The sequence below is a fragment of the Mytilus trossulus genome, chromosome 7 (assembly GCF_036588685.1).
Source record: "Mytilus trossulus isolate FHL-02 chromosome 7, PNRI_Mtr1.1.1.hap1, whole genome shotgun sequence".
In the NCBI taxonomy this organism is placed as follows: Eukaryota; Metazoa; Mollusca; class Bivalvia; order Mytilida; family Mytilidae; genus Mytilus; species Mytilus trossulus.
The window spans coordinates 44249358-44273387 of record NC_086379.1 but is presented as its reverse complement, the minus strand read 5'-3'; the positions used below and the strand labels follow the sequence as shown (position 1 = coordinate 44273387).

General features: G+C 33.0%; 2 protein-coding genes across 5 annotated transcripts in view; one reads left to right on the top strand and one right to left on the bottom strand.

Annotated features, from left to right (window-relative positions):
• Positions 1-1308: 1308 nt before the first annotated feature.
• Positions 1309-24030, bottom strand: part of LOC134725135 (uncharacterized) — a 61102-nt gene continuing 38380 nt past the window's right edge. For 2 of the 4 annotated variants that reach the window (XM_063588694.1, XM_063588696.1), the window contains 7 exons: positions 23237-23409; positions 21282-21375; positions 18841-20217; positions 17731-17832; positions 6576-6734; positions 6098-6139; positions 1309-5382 (listed from right to left, as the gene is read on the bottom strand). In XM_063588694.1, coding sequence (XP_063444764.1) covers positions 2156-5382; positions 6098-6139; positions 6576-6734; positions 17731-17832; positions 18841-20217; positions 21282-21375; positions 23237-23409 — 5174 coding nt within the window. In that variant the 3' untranslated portion in view covers positions 1309-2155. The remainder of the gene's footprint in view (positions 5383-6097; positions 6140-6575; positions 6735-17730; positions 17833-18840; positions 20218-21281; positions 21376-23236; positions 23410-24030) is intronic. The other 2 variants (XM_063588695.1, XM_063588693.1) reach the window with 2 other exon arrangements.
• Positions 8477-9532, top strand: LOC134726067 (uncharacterized). Its single transcript, XM_063590463.1, has one exon. The coding sequence runs from the start codon at positions 8738-8740 to the stop codon at positions 9530-9532; it is 795 nt and encodes a 264-aa protein (XP_063446533.1). The 5' UTR covers positions 8477-8737.

Sequence of the window (24030 nt, the reverse complement as noted above, 5' to 3'; positions counted from 1 at the left end):
TCGCGCCACACATTTTTTAAACTAGATACTCCAATGATGATTGTGCCCAAGTTTGGTTTAATTTGGCCCAGCAGTTTCAGAGGATAAAATTTTTGTAAAAGCTAACGACGACGGACGCCAAGTGATGAGAAAAGCTCACTTGGCCCTTTGGACCAGGTGCGCTAAAAAAGGAAAGCCGAAAAAAGGCATTTCCCCTATATACCTGTGTAAATTTGTTGCCAAAATTGATGTTTTCCTATGAAAATACCAAGAAAACAAAAATGGTGACCCCTATTTTTTTTATTACATATTCCGATGTAACTCGATTCAAAGAACATGTGTGCCAAAATGTTAGGAAATCGGGAGATATGCCATTCGGTATGGTGTTACCTTAAAGATTTCTTCTTTTAACTTTTCAAAAATTTAGAATTTTAGAAGTTTTGGAAAAAAAAATTGAAAACAACTACCACCCCTTTTTAATAATTAGTCCAAAACTAGACATTTATTATACATTATATAAAAGTTTTGTAAGGGAGGTAAATCTGAACATACCCAACATTGTATGTAAAACGTTTTAGGATTACCTCCCTTAGACTGCTTTTAAATTGTCTTAGTTGTCCATTGACCAGAAGTACCTAGTTTTCCCCCTTTTTTGCCCCCAATTCTGAAACATTTTGAGCCATAAGACCCCCCCCCCCCCAAGTATAACCACTGTAGCATGAAAATGAGGTCAAGGTCAGATGACACCTGTCAGTTGGACATGGGTCACCTTACAATCCTTCCATATAATAGACCTATTGCTTATAGTGTCCGAGATATGGACTTGACCACTAAAACTTAACCTTGTTAACTTGTCAAGTGAAACCTGTCTGACAGACATAAGGACCTTACAACATATGCACATACCAAAAATACTTATCCTATTACTCATAATAAATGAGAAATTAACATTACAAAAATATATATAAACTTTTTTCCATGTAGTCCCTGAAATATGAAAATGATCTCAAGGACAATGGGCATGTGACAGAAAGAAAGTTTAAAACAAAAGACATCTATAAACAAGGTTTGAAGCTTCCAGGTCTTCCAACTTCTAAAATATAAAGCTTTCAAGAAGTTAGCTAAAGCCCTCGCATGATCAATATCCCTATATCCTACTTTCTGTGACAAAAGTCGCAGGGTCAACAAAAATCATACTTCTTCTACCATCTGAAAGGTCCAGAAATAACATTGTAAAACAATTCAAAAGAGAAAATAACATTCAATTGAAGGCTACATTTTTTCTCAACTAGGTTGGAGAACAAACGATGAAATATTTTGTTTAAGAGATTTATACATTGTCATACTTTTTATATAACATCATCAAATCACAAAAGTCAGCTATAACAAAATCAATCCACAGTACATGTACATGTACCGTTTTATCAAAATATCAGTTCTATAATCTGATGAAAATATATGAGAGATTGAACATTATTAAATTCTACAGGTATTATTTGGTAAACAAAAAAGTAGATCAACTTCAATGTAAAATGTCTATTAATACCTACTTATTGCACGATCATGTAGATATCTTAAGAGATGTATAAAAACATTACTCTTTTGGCGAAACGTCTTGCCTAGGAAGGTCTATATCAATGAAATGTCTTGCCTAGGAAAAGTCTGTATCAAACTTGATAAAATTTGGATCTAATATAAAAAGGATATTCACGAGAATATATGACTAGAACTTTACTGATGAAATGTTCGTTTTCGCAATGCATTAATACTTTTAAAAAACTGAATAATTTTTTTAATGAAAAAATCCTTTGTGAATCTATGTTAAAAAAAAATCCATGGAAGAAAGGGTTAACCAAGAATGAGCAATTAAGCACTGACAATAGCTCAAATAACCTATCAAAAAAAGACATAAAAACAAAATATTGTATTTTAAAAATACATAATACAGGAATTATTCAGTGTTCTAAGGAAACGATAATTCAACTTCAAGAGAGGGCTATGTTTTTACTAAAAAAGAATTAAAAATATTCTGAATCCAGATCCATTACTTAAAGTTTAAATTTTGGAAAAAAATAAAGCGATTGATAGCATTGGAAAAACTAAATAAACAAAATTTACTACCTGATACAAAAAAAACATACCCCCCCTTGGAGTTGAATGGTTGCTGCCTAATACCTTAGTGATTGTTTTTCATATGTGAAGTAATAGCATTCTTCATATAGCACTTGTAGTTACATATATCACAACTGTATGGTTTGTAATCCTCATGAATAAATTTGATATGCATTTTAAGCATGTATTCAAAAGCATAAGTCCTCCAGCACTTTGGACATTTAAACTTTTTTTGTAAATGCTTCAGTTTGTGATGTCTTTCAAGATGTAGCACATCGCAAAATGTTTTCAGACATATCTTACACTGCGTTGAGTGATCGTTCTTACGATGAGAAGCAAATTCAGCCACAGTCACAAAAACTTTTCCACAAAGAACACATTCTCGAGGTTTTCGAGGTTTTTTATCACCTGAATGATAATGTTTAATATGATAATTAAGACTAGTCCATTTATAGAACTTTCCTCCACAGTATTCACACAGTATTACTTTCTTTGTTTTTGTTTTTTCAACAACTTTCAATGTATAGTGTTTTGTTTTTTTAACATGTCTTCTTAACATATGATAGGATCCAAACATCTTATGACAAATTTTACAGCGATTTCTTTCATCAGGGTGGTCTTTTAATAGATGATTTTTGTATTTCACAAGTCGACTGAACCCCTTATTGCAGTGTTTACACTTGTAGAAACCATTGTCATTTGCCAGACATTGTTCATCACTAACGGTATGCTCTCCTTCCTTCTCTAAATGTAAAGTATTGCTGAGTTCCCCTCCTTTCTCCTTTGAAGGAGTATATCTAACATAGTGTCCTGCGTTTCTAACATGATTTTTTAACAGTTGCCTGGATCGAAACATCTGTTTACAAACTTTACAGCGATTTTTTTCATCGGGATGTTCTTCAAACATATGATCTCTCATTTCAGCATAGTCACTGAACCCCTTATCGCAGATTTTACACTTGCACATATTATTGTAATATGTCAGAGCGAGTTCAACCTCATCAGCTGTTGGCTCTTTTTCCTGCTGTTTACGAACAGCATGAACATTATGCTTTCTTTTTATTTGTTTATGAATAGTTTCTACAGTATGCTTTCTTTTCTTCTGTAAAGGTAAAATATCTACTTTAAGCTCTCCCTCCTTCTGTACAGGTAAAGTATCTATTCTACGCTCTCCTTGCTTCTGTAAAGATAAAACATCTACTCTATGCTCTCCTTGCTTCTGTAAAGATAAAACATCTACTCCATGCTCTCCTTGCTTCTGTAAAGGTAAAACATCTACTGTATGCTCTCCTTGCTTCTGTAAAGGTACAGCATTGCCGAGTTCCCCTCCTTTCTTCTTTAAAGGAGTATATCTAACATAGTGTTGTGTATTTCTTTTATGATCTCTTAACTTTGGTCTGGATCGAAACATCTGTTGACAAACTTTGCAGCGATTTTTTTCTTCGGGATGTTCTTCAAACATATGATCTCTCATTTTAACATAGTACCTGAACCCCTTATCACAGATTTTACACCTGTAAAATTCCAGAGCAACTTCAACCTCATCAGCTGTATACTCTTTTTTCTTTTGTAAATGAACATTATGCTCTCCCTCCTTCTGTAAAGGTAAAGCATCCACAGTTTGTTCTCCTTGCTTCTGTAAAACCTTCTGTGCTTCTTTCTTCTGTAAATGTTTACCATTAAATTTTTCTATTCGTTTCTGTCTGATTCTAAAACTGTTTCTACTGCCTTTTGTCTCAACTTCAAAGTTGGCCTTTTTCAGTATAGTGTCTAGCGGCTCTAAATAAAGTGCAATATCTATGTCTGTATAAAATACAATTATTCTAAGAATAGATTCTATCATTCGATGATTCAATCCCGCTATCTCCCATTTAAATACATGATGTATAAGGTAATCTTTTTCTTGATGTTGCTCACTTCCCTGAACAATTTCGGTCTCAGTATTTTGGTTTTCCCATGTACTCAATTGGTTGCGTTCTTGACTTTCTGTATTTATGGCAGCTGTGGGCGGTTCTTTGTGCCCTTGACTTTCTGTATTACTGACAGCTGTGGGCGGTTCTTTGTGCCCTTGAATATCTGTATTACTGGCAGTTGCAGGTAGATCTTCATGTTCTTGACTTTCTGTATTACTGACACCTGTGGTCAGATCTTTGTGCCCTTCATGTTCTGCATGACTGACACCTGTGGGCAGTTCTATTTGCCCTTGACTTCCTGCAATATTAACAGTTGTGGGAGGTTCTTGGTGCCCTTGACTTCCAGCAATATTAACAGTTGTGGGAGGTTCTTGGTGCCCTTGACTTTCTGTATGGCTGACAGCCGTGGGCCATTCTTCAGGACATTGACTTTCTGCATTTCTGACAGCTATGGGTGGTATTTGTTGAAAAGACATGTGTTGCAAATTTTTTTTGTGCAAGAAAAAATTGTGAGCTTTTAATTGCAAACCGGAACCCATACCAATTTTGCAAATATTGCAATAACACACAACAGTAGCTTGTGGCAAGCAGGAATGACTCTTATAATCATCTAAGATAATTTTTGTTTTACAATTAGGACAGCTTACTTCTTTGATTTTCTTAAATAGCACTTCCATGTCATATTTTAAGGAGAACTCTTTTCGGAACTTTTTTACCATTCCATCAACACTTTTTTCTTCTTCAAGACAATCTGTGCCATCATAATTCAACAGGAAACATACTGGAACAGATCTAAAATGACACAGTTCTCTTTTTGACCAGTCCTTGACAACTGAGAAGAAAGGTCGTGATAAAAACTTTTTGGTAGTTTTAGAAGGACGGATGTAAAGTATTGAATATTTTTTACCACAATCATGATCCTGAAGCTCATTGATAAAATTTTTAGTGTAGAATTTTCTGTTGCATGCTTGACAAAACCAATCATCGATAGTGTAAACAAACAGTAGTAACGCCAAGTCTTCACATGTAACATCAGTTAGAATGATCTTGATATTGGATGCATTAGTTTTTGGTTGGTTTTCTTCATTTTTGTTTAACGGATGTGTGGTGTTATTACTGGACTGTGGTGCAGCAAGCATGGTCTTGTCTTCCAGTGCACGCTCAAGCTCTCTGCATTTCTTATTCAAATCTTCTGTTATCTCATGAAGATACCTGATAAACTTATTATCTGTTATCTTTTGATCACATGATCTTTCTTCGAGATGTGACAATTTTAGGTGCTGCTCTAGATACTTTTCATACCAAAATGTTTTTGTACAAAACCTACATGCCAACTTCCCAGTAGTCTTGCTTATGATAGCTTGGAAAATAAGTAGCCCTAAAAATAAAATAAAAACAAAATAAGACATAATTTTTCAATGCATGATACTGTAAATTCAGAAATTATCGCGAGGTTTTTATCATAAATGCGAAAAAATGCAATAAAGATGTATTTTTAAATATTTTATATGAATTTAACAGGGTTTTTATCAAAATCATAAAAATTAAAATAGCATTTAAGTCTTAACTGACAAAATAGCAATAATAAATTCACACCTGATTTTTTTTATATAGGACTCATTTTAGTATAAAACAGTGGCTCCAGAAATTTTCATAAGTGGGGCCTATTGACTGCTCATACCTGTCTACTATTCAAAATGCCCATGGGGGTTTTATGTGCACAATGGCTCTTATAGTCCTACAAAACCTTACAGGGGGCCCTGAAATGCATTTTAATATTGTTTTTTATGGCTTTTTCATACTTTAACAAGCCTACAGTCATTGTAAAATTAATTGTTTTGTTAAAAATTGTTGAAAAAATTGCTCTTTCAAAGTTTCCATTTTTGACCCTCCATGCATGGGGGAAATCCCCTGCAAATAGTAACAGTTGGCAGGTATGACTGCCTAAGAGGGGACCCACTCCTGTCATGCCTTAATGATTCCCTATATAATCAACAAATGTTTTTCAAAGAAAGAGGGGAGAGGGCAGGGCCCCCTTGAAAAAAAACCTCTAAATCCGCTCTGTAAAAAAAATATTAAATATATTTTCTTACTCATTATCTGTTCAGCTGGATCATCTTTGTACCATTTTTTACCTGAATAACAATACAAAAAATGTGTATTAAAGGTTTCTGCAAACTCAATAAAAATGAGGGAAAAAACAATTAAAGTATTTCTCTTGATACTATCTTTTGATTGTAAGAAGCTTCGTCCAAGTTTGGTAATAATCCAGAATAGTTTTTGAATCTAATATATGCTTTAAAAACTTGAACTGCAGACTGTGTGTAATGTTAACTGGAAGAAAATTTCAGTTCACTTATAAGTAAATTACTGATAAACAGGTACAAAACTTTAATAAACAAAATTTCCTTCTAGATACTATCTTTTGGTCAAAATTCTGTCCATGTTTGGTACAAATCCAAGATAGCATAAGAAAGTTATTAAGTTAATGTGATGTTTCCAGATTATTATTAATAAATAACTGTGTTTTGCAAGTTACTACTCTTCTTAAATAAATAAATTATACTTTACCATGAATTTTTTTATAAGCAGCATCAGTAATTTTAGCGTTGATTTTACTGAATTTCATACACCCTATCAAGGCACGTGTCTCCTCATTCCAAGAACTCTTCCAGGTACTTGTTTTAAGTGTCTCCTCAGCACCTTTCAAAGAAGTTGACATCTCATCACCTGTAATTAGATATTACAACTGTTAAGGAAGTTTGCTGCTCAGTTTCAGAATAAATAACTTTCCATGAAACTAAAGTATATATATTGATAGGGGATTAATTGATGAATAAAAAAATGCAAAACAAATATAGGGGTCAATGTGCTTGTTTTCCAGATATTAGCCATTTACCATTGTCAAAGTTCTCTAAAACTATTAAAAAATAAATATGATTTTATAAGACTTTTACAAACGGCTTATAATTATACATGTAAAAGATTAATAAAAAGAAAATAGGGGTCCATGGGCAAATTTTTTTTAGGCATTCAAATGGATAAAACCAGAGGATTTCAAAAATCTGACAAAAACTTCAAAAAATGAGAAGCAAACATCCTTAAAACCTTGCTACAACTTAGCTTAGTGGTGGATCACAGGTTGTTCAGGGCATTAGAAACCCCCTTTTTTATGATCAATGCATTTTTTTGGCACATGGAACCCCCTTTTAATCAAAGCCTTAAAGGCTGTAGAAGCAATTGCTGCATAGATCTTTTATTTTTCATTCATATGTATAATGAGAATAATCCTGACAGTAGTTTTGTCTAGAGGGTAAGAATGTTTTAACTTTTAAGAATTGATTGCTTTTTTTTGTAACTTTATTGGGGTGAAAAAGCGTTGACCGAAGTACATTTTGTATGAAGCACAGAAGCGCTTCATTCTAAAAATGTGTGCACAGTCACACTTTTACAACCCTATGAAGTTAAAAAAAGAAGCATTTAATACTTATAATTGCATTTTTTAAGCTAGGATCATGATACTACGATTTTAATCAAGTATTTATTTAATATACCTATGCACTTTATTGTGGGACCTCATGTCATCATGAATAATAAAATTTTATTGTGTAATGCAATTGACTTAGAAATAACGCAAGATGTGAAGTTAGCCAATCAGAATAATGTATTTTAATGAAACATACATCTAATGAAATTATATATCAATAAAATTGAGAATGGAAATGGGGAATGTGTCAAAGAGACAACAACCCTACCAAATAAAAAAATCAAAGCGCTGTAAGCACTCTAGGCAGTTAACCAAAAACCAAGGCAAACATAATTATGAAAACTGTGGCAATGTTGCTTCAACTTGTTTTAAAGATTTAAAAGAACAAGCATTTAGTAAGTCCAATCTACCTATAGAATCACATGAGTGAACAGATAATCACATGATGCAAATCAGAACGAGGTTGATCCTTTGTAATGCAAAGTTAGACTATTTATTTAGGAGATAAAAAAATAAAATTTCGTATATGTTAGTGTTTGGATAGTCAGGAATTATTCGTAGTTTGAAAGTTTTACTATAGTGATGTTATTCATAATTTTCATTTGACATGAAATTATGTTTGTAAACAATTTTCTTTGTTAATGTGTTTGCGCTGATAGAGAGGGCACGTGTGTTTAGGAAATTCCGAACAATGGCAGAGGAATTTATTATTTTGGATCCAGTGGTGGAAAACTGCAATGTTTTCCAAGACCAGGCAATAGTGGTGAAGGATGATGGTTCTCTTCAGTTGATTCATACTGGAGCTCCATCATCTTCACAGCCTGCCCGTTTACATTCTGTTCCGAAGCGAGCGACAGTTGAGAAAAACAAAAACGGGGCGGAGCCTAATTATGTACCTTTTACCGCAAGTGTCGAAGTTAATCAACAGAGACCGGATTTGTTAGCTCAATACAATGAGCAATTGATTAACAATCAAAAACTTTATTTTGAACAGCAGAAAGCTATTAATGAGTTAACCTAGTCCGTAATTGAAATTAAAAACGCGGTTCTTCACAAAACAGCTGATCCGATTGGGCCTAGTGCGCCGACGCAGTTGAGAAACAATAGACGGGGCAAATCTCCGTAAACTTTTTATGACAGTGTCTCGGAGGAGGAATCGGAACGGGATTATGAGTCTTCTTAGGAAGATGAGGAGGATCATGTGGCGGAGGAACCACCTCAAAAAAGAATAAAAGTTACGACGAGTATGTCCAAAATGGAAAAAATGAAAAAAGTTGAGAACATTTTGTCCAAGAAACCAAGATTAGGATCGCCGGTACACGATGAGATAGCAAAAATTGTTAATCAAGGGGCGGAGTCTGCCGTAGATCATAAAAATAAAGAAGTTCAGGAATTAGTGGATAAATTTGTTCGGCCAGAGAATTGTGAATTTCTAGAGGTTCCTAAAGTGAACAAAGTGCTGTGGAGTTCTAAGGAAACATCTAAACGTCTGAAAGATAATGACAGATCCTTGCAAAGAACCCAGGGGTATCTTGTTAAAGGGATGATACCGGTTGTTCAGCTAATGGAAAAGTCTTTGAAAAGCTCATCGGAAGAATCGGAAGAAACGTTTGAACTATCCCTGGACTCCCTAAATTTGTTGTTGTATGCTCATAGAGATCTGTCTAGTCAAAGAAGGAAGTTGCTAACGCCAGCTTTAGACAAAAAATATTTAGCCCTGAGCCACGAAGATGAGAAAATTTCGCCGAACTATTTATTTGGGGACAGAGAAAATCTGGAACAACGGATGAAAGAAATAGACGATAGTACTAAACTGGGCAATAAAATGAAAGTTAAAAGTACATGGAACAGGGATAAGGCACATGTACCTGAAGTTAAGGACACTTATTCTCGGAATGATAATTTTAAGTCTGACAATGCCAATGGAAGTTTCAAAGGGAAAAGTGGTTTTAAAAACAATTTTTTAGCCAAAAAGGCCCAGATTCGACGAGAGCAGAAGAAACCCTACAACAAGAAAGGAAAGGGGAATCTGGGTCATTAGAAATGGACACAGTTATTAATAGTAATGTAAGTACATGTACATTATTAAATCTTAATTGTCTGCATAATACTACTGACAACTTTGTTGCGGGAAAAATATTTCAGTATAGTGAGACATGGAAAACAATTACAAGTGATAGAAACCTCTTGAATATTGTATGTCAAGGTTATCACTTGGAATTTGAATGTGAACCATGTGGTAAATGTTCACGGAAAGAAATTAAATTTAATGAAAGTGAACAAATAGTTATCGACAATCTGTTAACAAAATTTTTACACAAAAAGGTTATTGAACCTGTAATTCATCAGTATGGGGAAGTATTATCTAGTATTTTTATTAGGCCTAAAGCTGATGGATCATTTAGATTAATATTAAATTTAAGTAATCTAAATGAGCATTTGGAATATAAACATTTCAAGATGGAAACTTTCAAGTCTGCATTAGAATTAGTAAAAAATAAAAATTTCTTTGCAAAGTTGGATATAAAAGACGCATATTACAGCTTAGGAATAAAAAAGGAAGATAGAAAATTTTTGAGATTTACTTGGAAAGGTCAATTGTATCAGTTTACAGCTATGCCTAATGGTTTATCACCAGCTCCTCGCATTTTCACAAAGTTGTTAAAACCTGTGTTATCTTCTTTAAGGAAAGAAGGATATGTTAATTGTGCGTATATTGATGACATTTTATTGGTAGGGGATACTTATGAGGAATGTCTAAATAAAGTTCAAGAAACAATGAAATTGTTTGATAGCCTTGGATTTACTATACATAAAGAAAAATCAGTTGTTGTGCCTGCTCAAAACATTGAATTTTTAGGATTCAGTATAGATTCTGTGAGCATGGTAGTGAAATTAGCACCAAAGAAAGTTGCAAATATTGTGGAATTATGCAGAACTTTGTTAAGGAAGTGTTTTGTTACCATACGTGAATTTGCGCAGTTAATTGGAAAATTGGTTGCTAGTGAACATGGTGTCTTGTATGCACCAGTTTTTTACAAAACTTTAGAAATACAAAAGGATGTTGAATTAAAATTGAATAAAGGAAATTTTGATGCTAAAATTATATTATCAAATGAGAGTAAACAATGTATAAACTGGTGGATTGAAAACATTCATAATAGTTATAAACCAATTGTTTTTAAGCCACCAGATAGAAAAATTGAATCTGACAGTAGTATGTTAGGATATGGAGCTCTTGATGTAACAAATAATCTTACATTATCAGGTGTTTGGAGTTTGAGTGAACGTAATAAACATATAAATTTTTTGGAACTGAAAGCAGCTTTTCTTGCATTAAAAGCCTTTTGTTGCAGAACTCGTAATGAACATGTACAATTATTTCTTGATAATACAACTGCTATTAAGTATTTGAATAAAATGGGAGGAAGAAAAGAAGAGTTAAATAATTTAGCTAAAGAGATATGGTTGTGGTGTATACATAGACAAATTTGGCTTAGTGTTTTTCATATCCCAGGGAAGTTAAATATAAAAGCAGATGCGTTAAGCAGACACAAGTCTAATTCAGATATGGAATGGATGATTATTGATAGTATTTTTGAGTGTATAATGAATAAACTTGGTCCATGTGACATTGATTTATTTGCATCAAAACATAACAATAGATTAGAACAATATGTATCCTTTGGCCCGGATGTGAAGGCTTTGGCTGTTAATGCATTCTCTTTAACTTGGAGTACATTTTATGCATATATATTCCCTCCTTTCAGTGTGATCAGTGCAGTGTTACAGAAAATTTGTCAGGAAAAAGCAACCGCATTAGCCATAGCACCTTTATTTTCAACACAGCCTTGGTTTCCGCAGCTACTACAAATGATTTGGGATCAACCATATATTTTGCCAAAAGTGGAAACGATTCTGATGAATCCCAAAACAAATCAAACTCATCCTTTGAAAAACATGAGATTGGCGGTTTTCAAGATCTCAGGAATAAAATGTGTGAGGGAGGAGTATCAGCAGAGGCTGCCGACATCATCATCAATTCCTGGAGAGATTCTACCAAAAAACAGTATGGGACATATATCAAAAAGTGGCTGTTTTTTTGTGACAAAGAAAAAACGGATCAATTTGATCCATCTGTAAATAGTGTATTAAAATTTTTGTTAGAATTGCATCTAAATGGCTTAGGATATAGTGCTGTTAATACTGCTAAATCAGCAGTATCTAGTTTTGTTTATCTTATTACTAATGTGCAAATTGGAAAACATTTTCATGTTAAACAATTTATGAAGGGAATATTTAATAAGAAACCTGTTTTACCTAAGTATAATTGTACCTGGAATGTGGAAATGGTGCTAAGTCTTTTTAAGACTTGGAACAAAGATATTACATTAAAAAACATAACATTCAAATTGGCTATGTTATTAGCTTTAACAACAGGTCAGAGAATGCAGAGTATTTTCTTAATAGATATTAGGAATTTGGAACTTGATACATACTCAGTTAAAATTAGATATGGCGACTTGCTTAAGCAAACTAGACCTGGATATCAGTTACCAGAGATATTTATAGAAGCATTTAAGCCAGATTATAGGATTTGTGTGGTTCATACATTACATGAATATTTAGAACGCACAAATAAATTAAGATTAAATAACACTCAATTGTTTTTGAGTTTCCAAAAACCGTATAAACCTGTAAAAAAGGGTACCATTGCTAAGTGGATTAAACAAGTTTTAATTATGGCTGGAATAGATATGACAATCTTTACACCTCATAGTACTAGAGGAGCTGCTACTTCCTATGTTAGTGGACGAATTCCTATAGCTACAATTCTTCGCACAGCTGGATGGAGGAAAGATAGTGTGTTTCGAAAATTTTATCAAAGACCAATTACTAATGACAGCTCCTTCAGTAATGAAATCTTATTGGCCAAGAGAAAATAAGATAGTTTGTGTATATAAGGATGTATATAATTCCGAAATTTAGAATTAGTAGAGTTTTCCAAGTAGTGGAATATGTAGTGTTTTTAGTATAACTGTTGCTACTTTACAAAGATTTTTACTGAAAGTGCAGAACTGAACTCTAAAGACTCATGTGATTCTATAGGTAGATTGGACTTACTAAATTAACAAATTAAACAAAACTTACCTAAGTTGTAGTTTGATGTTAATTTGGTAAGGTCCAATCTACCAGAATCACATGCCCGCCCGAGTTGTGATTTGTGCCCACCCTCATTATGGAAGTTTCAGTTCCTGACTTTCTCCACTCTGAAGTCTGATTTGCATCATGTGATCATCTGTTCACTCATGTGATTCTGGTAGATTGGACCTTACCAAATTAACATCAAACTACAACTTAGCTAAGTTTTGTTTAATTTGTTAATTAAACATTCATATATAAATGTACATTTATGTTCATTGAATGAATTAATCATTAAGGCAAATAATTCATATTTTATCAAGGTTTTCAATAGCAACGCACATGACCACGAATCGTCATGAGTCTTTCATGAGTCAGCAGTGGTACAAATTTGAAATGATTGCAGTTCTTCTAGTTGATCTTAATTGTTCGTATTAGTTGACTGTTAGTAGTTCAAGATGACTTTAGTATGAGCTTGTAAAAGTATGAATGGACTTGCTTCCCTGGAAAGAAAACTGAGTTTGTGTTGTACAGTTCAAAAGTTATGAGACACAAATCAGGCAAATGTTTACTACTACAGGGATCAATGGTGAGGTCTGACTGACCTGTCCATAGTAAATGTAAATGACTACCAACTTCACCCCAAGTCCATCATGTCTAAGTTTGGAATAAAATGACAGGTGTTAGGGTCTAGCAAAGTGATATGCATTCAGTTGAACTTATATACGTAGTTGACTACGTATTGATGACAAACAATATTCCTACGACTTTTGCAATTTGGAAAATCTTAACTACTTGTCTTTAGAGATTTTCGGCGGTTAGATATTTCATATATTTGTTCTTTGACATCTTAGCCAAAAGCTCAGGGGAAAATAAACTACATAAGGATTCCTAAAGTGCTCTACTTCCAATGTGCAACTTCAAAACTTTTGGGAAAATCGACGATCATTTAAGGTTTTTCTGGTCATATTTTTTGTAATCTAGAATGAAAAGTATAAAAAAACTGTCCAATAAGTTACAAATAATATAGTTGCCAGCTAGATGATAACAATGGCACGTATTTCAGCATTTATTGGTTAGCACACAAATCCAGGGTGCTCGCATAAGGCAGCTTAACTGCCGAACAACAGCAGAAGGTCACCAACAGGTCTTCAATGTAGCGAGAAATTCCCGCACCCAGAGGCGTCCTTCAGCTGGCCCCTAAATAAATATATACTAGTTCAGTGATTATGAACGCCATACTAATTTCCAAATTGTACACAAGAAACTAAAATTAAAATAATACAAGGCTAACAAAGGCCAGGGGCTCCTGACTTGGGACAGGCGCAAAAATGCGGCAGGGTTAAACATGTTTGAGAGATCTGAACCCTCCCCCTATACCTCTAACCAATGTAGAAAAGTAATCGCATAACAATACGTACATTAAAATTCAGTTCAAGAGAAGTCCGAGTCTGATGCCAGAAGATTTAACCAAAGAAAATAAACAAAATGACAATAATACATAAATAACAACAGACTACTAGCAGTTAACTGACATGCCAGCTCCAGACTTCAATTAAACTGACTGAAAGATTATGATTTCATCATATGAACATCAGGCACAATCCTTCCCATTAGGGGTTTAGTATCATACCATCATAACATACATGAGAAGAACATAACCTGTGTCATGCCAACAACTGTTTTTAGAATAAATGTGTTTAGTTCCGACGCAAAGACCTTATCAGTGACTCAATATTAACGCCAAAATATGCAATCTTTAATGACTTGACAACAGTATCGTAATTATATCCCTTCTTAATAAGTCTATTCAAAGGTTTTGTAAGTTTCTGAGGTGAATACTGACACTTTGTGCTTTACAAAGAATATTTCCATAAAAAATTGAATGTGAAATACCTGAACGTATAAGAAGTCTGCATGTTGAGCTATATTTACAAATGATGTCTTTATACCGATGATAAAATTTAGTAAATGTTTTGACTAGTTTGTGATATCGAAAACCCTGGTGTAATAATATTTCAGTGATACATAAATTTCTCTCAATAATAATTATCAAAGGTACCAGAATTATAATTTTGTATGCCAGACGCATGTTTCATCTACATACTTGTAAGATTCGTAATATTTATAAAGCCACACAAGTACACAGTTGAAGAGCACTGAGGATCCAAAATTCCAAAAAGTTGTGCCAAATACGCCTAATCTATGCCTGGGATAAGAAAATCAGGAATTCCTTTTTAAGTATGTTTTACATTTCACAAGGAGACAATACTTTTATCAGGCTAAAGTTTGAGACAATAACTCAATAAAGAAAGAAATAAGGATTATCCCTGGTAGTGTTTGTGACTAGGCAATAATTATAGAATTACTAATCGAAGAATTCAAATATTCAACGAGTGACCTAATATATAAAAAAGAGGATTTGGTATGATTGCCAATGAGACAACTATCCACAAAAGACCAAAATGACACAGACATTAACAACTATAGGTCACAGTAGCACATTAATACACGAATGCACTTAGCGAATGAGTTAATTATCCGTATTGTTCGGTCAAAAGTTGAATATTTTTCGATATTTGAATTCTTTAATCATGTTAATTAGTTATTCTTTTTATTACTTTGGCAAACGGCTTTTTTAAAGAAATTAATGTAAAACATTTAAGGAACAATATCTTTTTTCTACTCATTCACAATTTGTTTTGATCCGCCGTTATTGACATCTTGACAACGCCTATTGTTGTATGAAGTTAGAGAGTGAAATAACCATGTTTATTTCACAAGTGAAATTATCGATTCTTATTTAACTGGGAAATCAATGTAATTCATTGCAACCAATGTAATAATTTCCTTTATTGATAATTTTAAGAATTATTATAACTAGAACACACCCGTGATATCGCGGGTCCATGACTGAATTAAAGTATATAACTATGCGCAAGACTTATTTTTGTATTAGTATTGTCATCTGATAAAGTCATGCCGATTATAAGATAGTTATCACAGTTTTCTCTGCTTTCAAATCTTTCTGTTTGAACCCGTCTCATACCTGTCAACCTCTGAAAATGAAAAGTCAGGTCATGACCTGCATTGAGAAAAAAAATCTCAGGTCATAACGCGTACGACATTTTGCGGGCTCAATTGAAGAACAAAAATATGTTTACATATAATTTATATAGTCAATATGTATATAAAACAGTTAGAACATGTATACCAGTTTATTTCAGACTATTGTTATATTCCATAGTAGCAGACTTGGCATTCTTTAAAAGAACTGCACTTGGTTTCAGTTCATAGCAATGCAAATGTGTATTCATTTTACAAGAAAGAAGAGCACACAGTGTATCCTTATTAAGATCAGCCCTAAACTCTGTAGCTATTTTCTTTACTAAAGAAAATGCCCTCTCACTGTCTGCATTGCTGTTTGGCAAAACCAGTAATGTTTTAGCAAGTTTTGACAAAACAAAAAATCTTGGCTTGTTAAGAAAAATGTCATGCAACTTGGACATTTCTCCCCAAAATGTACCAATGTCAGTTTCAGGGGAAGTGCAAAGTGGAAGTTCATCTAATGGGGTCAACTGATAGTCACTGAACTCATCTTGTAGCTTGTTGAAAATATCGTTACGTAGCTCAGGTAAACAAGTCCTACATTTTGACTTTTGGTTACATTGAAAAAGACCGATAAAACCGAAGGTCGTATTACTTCTAAATACTGGAAACAATTTCGGTCAGAAATCCGGGTGAAACAGGTAATGTTAGAAATTCCCGGGACCCGCCGGGTAAAGAAAAACTCCCGGGTGAGAGGTGAAAATAACGGGTGTCACCCGCAAAAAACAGGTAAGTTGACAGGTATGCCGTCTAACTGGGACTTATCAATTATTGGAAATATTAATTATTTGGAAAACAAAGGTTCTGGGATGGAGTATTTTTTTAATTAACAGCATTGTCCTATATTAGTTATAAAGAAAGTTGAATTCTTTGATTCTCTGTTTTACGTCATGCCAGCTAACAAATTGAAAACTGTACCTATACGCCTTATTTTTAGTATTCGTCTTGTTATCTTATAAATACTACTATAGGTAACAATTTGACAATTTAGTAGTGTCAACCCTGTGATTATGACCCGTGTATATAGCATATCCTGAATACACCGTTTGGTGGTGCGCCTGTCAAATGCGGAACGTACAGATAAGGTAAAAGGTAACAGATGAATATACTATTGGTATCAGTATCGGGCTCGACCCGGAACTTCTTAATCATTGGCAATATTAATTACGTGGAAAACAAAAGGGCCTGGAGTGGTGTAATTTTTAATCTACACCTTTGTACTATATTAGTTATATATAAAGTTGAATTCTTTGATTCGTCGTTTTTACGTGATGACGGCTGACAAATTGGACCTCGTAATTTTAGTATTATAGATTTATTTAAGTTAAACCATTCAGTTAAACATTTCAACTATCATCAGAATCAGATATCAGCTGAATTAAACATGTATAAATATTCAGTAAAACATGTTGTCTATAATTTGCCAAGGGAAATAATCTGGTAGCTTTATGATAGGAAATATTGATTGGATATTCTTATTCTATTCTTTTAAAACTTCCAAGAAATCATGATTCCTTTTTTTTAATTGAGTAAAGGAGCTACCATTTGATTTTTTGTAATTTCATGTGTCCCGCTTCACTTCATTTCCCTTTTTCACGGCACAATAAATTGACTTTCACAAATCAGGCTTACAAAATATCGGCAATCCTGCGTCAAGTTTAGACCCCAATGAGACACACTTCAGGGACAATACCTCCTATAAGGACTTGGTTGATGATTTTTCTTATAGTAATCTATATATAGATCTTATTGTGATTATCATCTTTGCTATCAACAACTCTCTATCCAGTGGCAGATCCAGGGGGATGGTCCCAGGGGTTGGACCCCCCCCCCCCCTTTTCTTGAGCCGATCAACGCATTTGAATGGGGACATATGATTGGAACCCCCTCCCTTTTATGTTACATTGTAAATATATAGCAAATTAATTGCAATACTTGCATACTTTACACTGAACCTAGACATAGATTATGTAATATTTGCAACTATACCTTCAATTGTCACGATTGTTGAATTTTCATTTTCAGTCATTTTCCTAGACTTTGTTCTGCATCTTGTAGAACGTTTCAAGGGAGTTGTCTCCTCCTTGTCACCTGTAAAACAATGCTAGGACTGTTACAAGATTTCATTAGCTTAGCTTAATGACCCATCCCGCTGTTCAAAGACTATTCCCATGATAATCAATCAGATAAATTCAATAATTATTGCTTTAACAGCTTAAATTAGGACTGAATCAACTGATGGCAGAGCGATTTAGATGTTGTTATTTATGTCATATTTCAGGTAAAAAGAGGATTGAAATGTTATAAAATTTATTGTGTTGACCCTACAGGTGCCTACCATAGATTCATAATTATTTTCGTGGGATACAAGTTTTTGTGAATATCTAAGTTCACGGTGAACTACAAATTTAAATGTCCAACAAAGTACAAATTATCTATAAGCTTGTATGCAGACTTAGACAAAATCATGAAATCATATATCCAATTCCAAGAAAATGTATTTTTTTCTACAGAATATTTTACCCATGAAAACTAAACATCTCCAAAGTTACTTCCCCTTTCAATACATTCAATATGGGTTTGGCTAACCTTTTTAATTTTTAATCTCCTTGTCATTTGGTCATACATCTCAAATGGCAATCATACCACTAAATCTCAAATGGCAATCATACCACTAAATCTCAAATGGCAATCATACCACTAAATCTCAATGGCAATCATACCACTAAATCTCAAATGGCAATCATACCACTAAATCTCAATGGCAATCATACCACTAAATCTCAAATGGCAATCATACCACTAAATCTCAAATGGCAATCATACCACTAAATCTCATATATGGCAATCATACCACTAAATCTCAAATGGCAATCATACCACTATACCTTTATTTCAATGTTTGTTAAGTAAGAAGATCATCATTGCCATTTAACAACATGTGAATTCAATTTTATTTGTTTTGTGCCAATTCTAGTAGGTAGATATGTACCAGGGCTTTCCAATATAATTCAAATTTCAAAGACATGTGTGTATACAGATTTTTTTTTAAACCAGGAAATTAAATATCTAAAAAAAAAAAAGAATTCAGATAACTACCTTTAGGTTGGATAGGACTTTCTGTTGAAGCTAGAGTACTGTCTTCAGTTCCCGTCAACTTATCATCAGATGTAGCCATAGTATTGTCATTACACTTGATAATGTCTTCCTTTGTAGGCTGAATTACTTCTGTATCAACAATATCAGAATCCATTAATGATGTATCTTTTGTTCTAAGTTGAACTTCTTCTGAATCAACAATGTCTGAATCTATCAACAATTTATCCTCTGTTCTGAGCTGAGTCTCTTCTAAATCAACAATATCCGAATCCATCAATGATGTATCTTTTGTTCTAAGTTGAACCTCTATAGAATCAATAATGTCTGAATCTATCATTAATCCATTCTCTATTGGATATTGAATATTTTCTGAATCAACATTGTCTGAATCCATCAAAAATTCATCTTCAGTTTTGTTTTGAACCTCTTCTGTATCAACAATGTCTGAATCTATCAATGATTTATTTTCTGTTCCAGGTTGTATCTCTCCTGGATCCACAATGTCTGAATCCATCAAAGATCCATCTTCAGTTTTGTTTTGAACCTTTTCTGCATCCACAATGTCTGAATCCATCAATGATTTATCTTCTGTCCTAGGTTGTATCTCTTCTGAATCCACAATGTCTGAATCTATCAATGATTTATCTTCTGTTTCAGGTTGTATCTCTTCTGAATCCACAATGTCTGAATCTGTCAACAAGTTATGTTCTGTTCTATGTTGAACTTTTTTAGGATCCACAATGTCTGAATCTATCAATGATCTATCCTTTATCTTATGTCCAATGTCTTCCTTATAATTTTTTTCTGAATATATTAATGTTCTATCTTTGCTTCTATCAAACACATCTGACTCTACCAGTGAACTACCCTCTTCTCTTTTATCAACATCAAAAACTTTCAGTGATTTATTCTTCTCTCTTCTATGTTGATTTTCTTCTGAATCAATAACATCAGAATCTGTATACAAATTATCCTCTTCTGTATGTTTAATCATTTCCATATCAATGTCTAGATTCATATGCAATCTATCCTCTCTTCTATCAAAAACATCTGAATTGTTCAGAGATATATCCTCCCTTCTATGTTGAATCTCTTCTGAATCAACATCATCTGAATCTATCAATGGTGTTTCCTCTTCACTAGTTTGAAGCTCTTCTAAACATGCTAAATCAACATCATCTGAATCTATCAATTGTTTTTCTTTTTCGCTAGTTTGAAGCTCTTCTAAACATGCTAAATCAACATCCCAATTTATAACAGATCTATTTTCTTTCTTCTGTTGAATATCTCCTCTTTCAACATTGTTTGATTCTAAAAGGGTTGTATCTAGATCATCAGTTTCATTTTCGTTGACTGCATCACAAACACTTTCCATTTCTAAAATTAAATGTGTAGGACATTAACAAAAGATGCACATTTTTACAGTAAAATGGATAAGGAAATGAACAATGTATTTTCTATTTACTTGAAAATAGATCTTTTCAAATGTTGAGCCAGAAAGTGTGACCCAAAGAGCAATCCTAGACTAGAGCAGGATCTGGTAACCTTTCCTTGAGCATAGAAGATCAACCCCAGTTTTTAAAAGTGGGTTTCATGTTGCTCAGTCTTTACTTTTCCTTTCAGTGTTTTGTAGACCACTTGTCTACATAGTTCTACATGTTCATAGTTTCTTGTATGATGTTGTAGGTTTTTCTTAGTCTGATGAATTTTGATTGTCCCATATGCATCGTTTGTGCCCTTTCTGCAAATATAACCCCTTTTAGAAACTGAAGATAAACAACACTTTTTCTAAGTAAACCTAGTGAGTTGAATGACAGTTTTGGGGTCAAACAATACTCCTTACTGTTATTTGTCCACAATTACTAGACATCACAAAGATTACTGTAAAATTTTGATATCATGATACAAAATATCTGACGCTACAATGAAATAGAGATTGTTACAGTATGATGTCAATAGTTCAAGCCAAGCAGATTTCCAAATAGCAATAAAGTGTTTACAATAACTATGTATTTGTAGACTTTTCAGACACCATACTATTACAAATGTACTATGTACACCAAGTTAACTAAATTACACTGATTTTGCCATCATACAGTACTATTTCTATGTATACTAATATAAGTTTACAGAAGACTTATATCAGTTGGTTCATTGGCAATCATACCACATCTTCTTTTTTATATGGCTTGACATAACAGAAGCTTAGAAGTATTTTTGAGTACTGTAAATTCAGAAATTATTGTGACATATATATATTATTGCTAAGAATGCATTAATCGCAACAATTTCAACTCGCATTTTGAAATTTTTCATATGAATTATTAAAACAAGATTTTTCTCAATATCCCATTTAAGGACAAAATGACAAAATCGCAATTATAATGGACGCAATAATTTCTGAATTTACAGTATTTTCACTTATAAAATTTTGACATTACCGATTTCTGGATCTTCATTTTGCCTCTTCTTTCTAGTTTTCATTATTTCACACCACTTTACATATTGATCGTATTTATTACCATTCCCTTTTTCCTGTAATTAAAAGAAAAACCCTTAATTGAGCCTAACATATGTATATAATTCAACTTATAACCATAACAGCAACCAAATTATTCCGCCTCTTACTTTAAGATATTCAATGCAATTTTATCATAATTGATTGGCAGATAATTTATTCCTTATATCAGACTGCAGAATTTTAATAACTTTGTCATACTTTTATGAGTGAAAACCTTAATAAGAATTTAAGAAATTCTCAGAGCACAGCTTGATATGGCTGCTGATGTCTTACCCTGAAAAGTTTGGGCCAAAATGGACACACTATTCACATTTGATACAGGTTTGAATTTGGATTGTAATTAAATTTTTGACACAGAATAAATGTGGTCAAAGAACTTCAAATCGGTTATGTGATTTGAATTTATATTTAATGTTTGCCTTTGTGCAAAATACTATGATGTTGCAATGTTGCAAATTGATCCCCCCAAAACTAAAATGAGAAAAATTGGCCTCCCCCTTCAATTTTTTTCACCTCTCCCCTTTCCCTTATCGAAAAAAAATCTTTTCCTCAAGATAAAGTCAGTATTTCAATTCAAATTTCTAATGGAGTTTGCAACCATAATTACCCATTTAAATACATCATAAAAGTTTTAAAATATAAAAAAGACATAATTACATAGTCATGGCTAAAACAAATGTTAACTAATAGTAACCGCTAATATAAATTGACAGCTAATCATCTCAAGACAATCATCATTTCTTAATACATAATTTACAAGCAGTGTAAGGGAGGCAATTAAACATTGGTTTTTTTTTTAAATGATTTGGATTACCTCCCTAACACTGCTTTTAAATTGTCTCAATTGTCCTTCAACCAGAAAAAAACTTGTTTTTCTCCTTTTTTTGCCCGTAATTTTAAAATGGTTTCAGTCATAAATAACCCCCAAATTCAATCCTGACCATCCCTTTGTAGTATGGAAACTTGTAGTACAATTTCAGAGAGATTCATACACTTTAACACAAGTAATTGTCTGGAAACTACAAAAATGCTTATTTTTTGGTCCCTTTTTGGCCCCTAATTCTAAACAGTTGGGACCATAACCCCCAAAATCAATCCAAACCTTCCTTTAGTAGTTATATATAAAGATTGTGTTAAAACTTTATTGATTTCTATTTACTTATTTTAAGCTTTTTTCTGGAAACCATCAACGCTGACGACGCCACCGCCAGAAGACGACAACATGATACCAATATAAGACCAATAACTTTCAAATTTTTGTAGTCACATAAAAATGATCCAAAAATACTAAAGCTTCTGGCAAGGCAACAACAAAATGATAAAGAAGGAACAAACACATGGAAAAGCCGAAAACATTGTACCTATAACATCAAACAACTATGTTGCAGGGGTATAATAACATTATCATCTAATTAATAGGGTATGTGTCCATGAAAGTTGATGAAACACAGGTGATGCCCCCCCACTTGAATAAAATATTATCAAGGGACATAACTCAAGAACAGGGAAACTAAAGTTTGTACTTGATTACAATTTTCTAGTTATGAGTATTGTGTATCAGTTTCATAACATTTGGTTGAGAATCACTTAAGCTAGAGAACAGAAATGAAAAATTCAGCAATTTTTCCATTAGTAAACGGACACAACTTTAAGAAACTTGATCTGTGTTTAGAGGTAATAAGCATTCTGTATATGTTTCATAATATCAGTTTGAGTCAGAGAATGGAAACAACTTTGGGAAACAAGGAAATAAGTACGTAGGTACGGACAGACAAAGGTAAAACTTCATTCCCCCTCCACTACAGCAGGGGCATAAAAATCTAACCAGCAAAAATAAATGCAGTCAATAATTTCTAAATTTACAGTATACTGTACCTTTTTCTTAACCTTCATATTAGAAGACACCTTTTTCTTAACCTTCATATTAGAAGACACCTTTTTTTTAACCTTCATACAAGTATCAGAAGACACCTTCATATTAGAAGATAAAATATTAGGTAATATTCCTCTGCCTCTTGATTTCTTTTTTTCCTTATTTTTTGGCGAACCTGTGGAGAATAATATAAACTGAAAATAAGTCGTTAAGAAAGTGAATGCCTAGCATATAAATAACATATATGCAAATCTTTGCCACACATTAACCTTGGAATAAATCTTATCAATCAATTTTCTCTTTAAAGAAATGACATCTTTTCAATTTCAGACTAAAATCCATTTATTTATGAGAGTTAATAAAGATTCCTTTTATTTTTTTATAAACTCATTAACTATTTAAAGTAAAGTTATTATCTTAAGATTTTGTTAAAGTAAAGGGGTTTGTTGAGGAGAAGTTTAATTCAAGCATAACAAATGGCATATAAAACAAAACAAAATTATGTGAATTTTACTTTTTTGTTTATAGAATTATAATATTTCTGTGTTTTGATATTTGTAAGTGGAATACATCAACACTTTGACAAATTATAGTTATGGAAAAGGGATCATAATAGAGGGTGGTAAAGGGTTATTTTCGTGCAACATGTTTTGCCATTTTCATTTCACTTGCAGCCGTGAAAAAGGTTGGCTATTTACTGCCTGTGGTTCAGCGGTTCTTTCTTTGAGTGTTACATATTTGTTTTTCTTTCATTTTTTTACATAAATCAGGCCGTTAGGTTTCTCGTTTGAATAGA